The following is a 1,123-nucleotide window of genomic DNA, read 5'->3' as shown; positions in this document are numbered from 1 at the left end:
CAAGGAGCCAGTCGATACTTCCATCGCCGGTTATTCGTGGATTCCAAAAATCGTGGAGAGCGAGGAAAGTCAAAGGGCTGGGTACATGGCGTACTTGCAGCAGCATTTGAAGACGCTGATAGATCGAGGAGACTTCTTGTTGGATGACATTGCGGGCGATAAATCAGTTCTTAACATCGTGGACCCAAGACTTCCGTTTGCTATGAAAGGCACAGCTGATGTATTGCTCATCAATCGAACAGCGAAGAACCCACTGATTAAGCTGGCTGGGGTCAGCTTGGTGATCGAGCTCAAGAAGAAAGTCGAACCGGGCCATGTTCCTCAAGCAATTGGTCAACTTGTGAGCTGCAGCATGAAGGCGCCTCTCAATTGCTATCCGCTGAGTTTGCTGACGGATTTAAACGACCACTGGCATTTCTCTTGGTTCAGCGACAAGCACGTTCTGACCCAAGTTACGCTGAAGTATCCAAAGAACGCGTTCAGATTTATCGAAGCAGCCGTACTGGGACGAACGGATTCTGCCCCACCTCCTCCGTCATTCATGCCTGGATCTTTCAAGACAATCAAGGTTGATGACTTCTTGCCCCAGCCGGTTGATGCTCGTGCAGAGGAGATGATGGAACGATACGAGTTGATGGCAGATGTGGTGGAACCAGAGTTTCTCATGGCGAGGCGGATGGATTATGCGCGACAGTTAGTCCAGTCGATGCCTATGTACTCTTACATGTATACGTAGTTCGTTGTTTCGATCTTTACGAGGCACTATCGTGAATGAACTTTTATCGCTGTGTTGTATGTGCCAATGCTTGCCTAGGACTACATGTACCAGCTTTTTAACTTTTCCATCCTGATAAATATAAAATTAATAATAAACAAAGATGGAGGTAAATTCACATGAGCAATACCAAGAGTGCGCTACTACCAGCGCACACGCGAAGCGCGCAAAAAAGCAATCCGACCAAACGAAATAACATGAAATATGTATTTTGAGTTTTGTATTTTGAGTGACTCACTAAATAGGGATCGCCCCTTCTGTGACATCACCTTCTTTTCCCGCTTAGGTACGGGTGATACATTTTCAACTCCCCCTCCCTTTTCCACATTCCAGAATCCATCGCCTCAT

At 46.7% G+C, this 1,123-nt stretch overlaps 1 protein-coding gene across 1 annotated transcript; it reads left to right on the top strand.

The window, feature by feature from the left end:
* Window position 1: 1 nt before the first annotated feature.
* On the top strand, window positions 2-736 carry PITG_21610 (crinkler (CRN) family protein; the record flags this gene model as incomplete). The annotated part of the gene is made up of 1 exon (XM_002894786.1): window positions 2-736. A coding segment is annotated over one exon (735 nt), but the record flags the coding sequence as incomplete, so codon positions are not given.
* Between the last annotated feature and the right edge of the window lie 387 nt (window positions 737-1,123).

The sequence above is a fragment of the Phytophthora infestans genome, genomic scaffold (assembly GCF_000142945.1).
Source record: "Phytophthora infestans T30-4 supercont1.466 genomic scaffold, whole genome shotgun sequence".
NCBI classification, from domain to species: Eukaryota; Oomycota; class Peronosporomycetes; order Peronosporales; family Peronosporaceae; genus Phytophthora; species Phytophthora infestans.
This window is presented reverse-complemented; position numbering and strand designations above follow the sequence as displayed.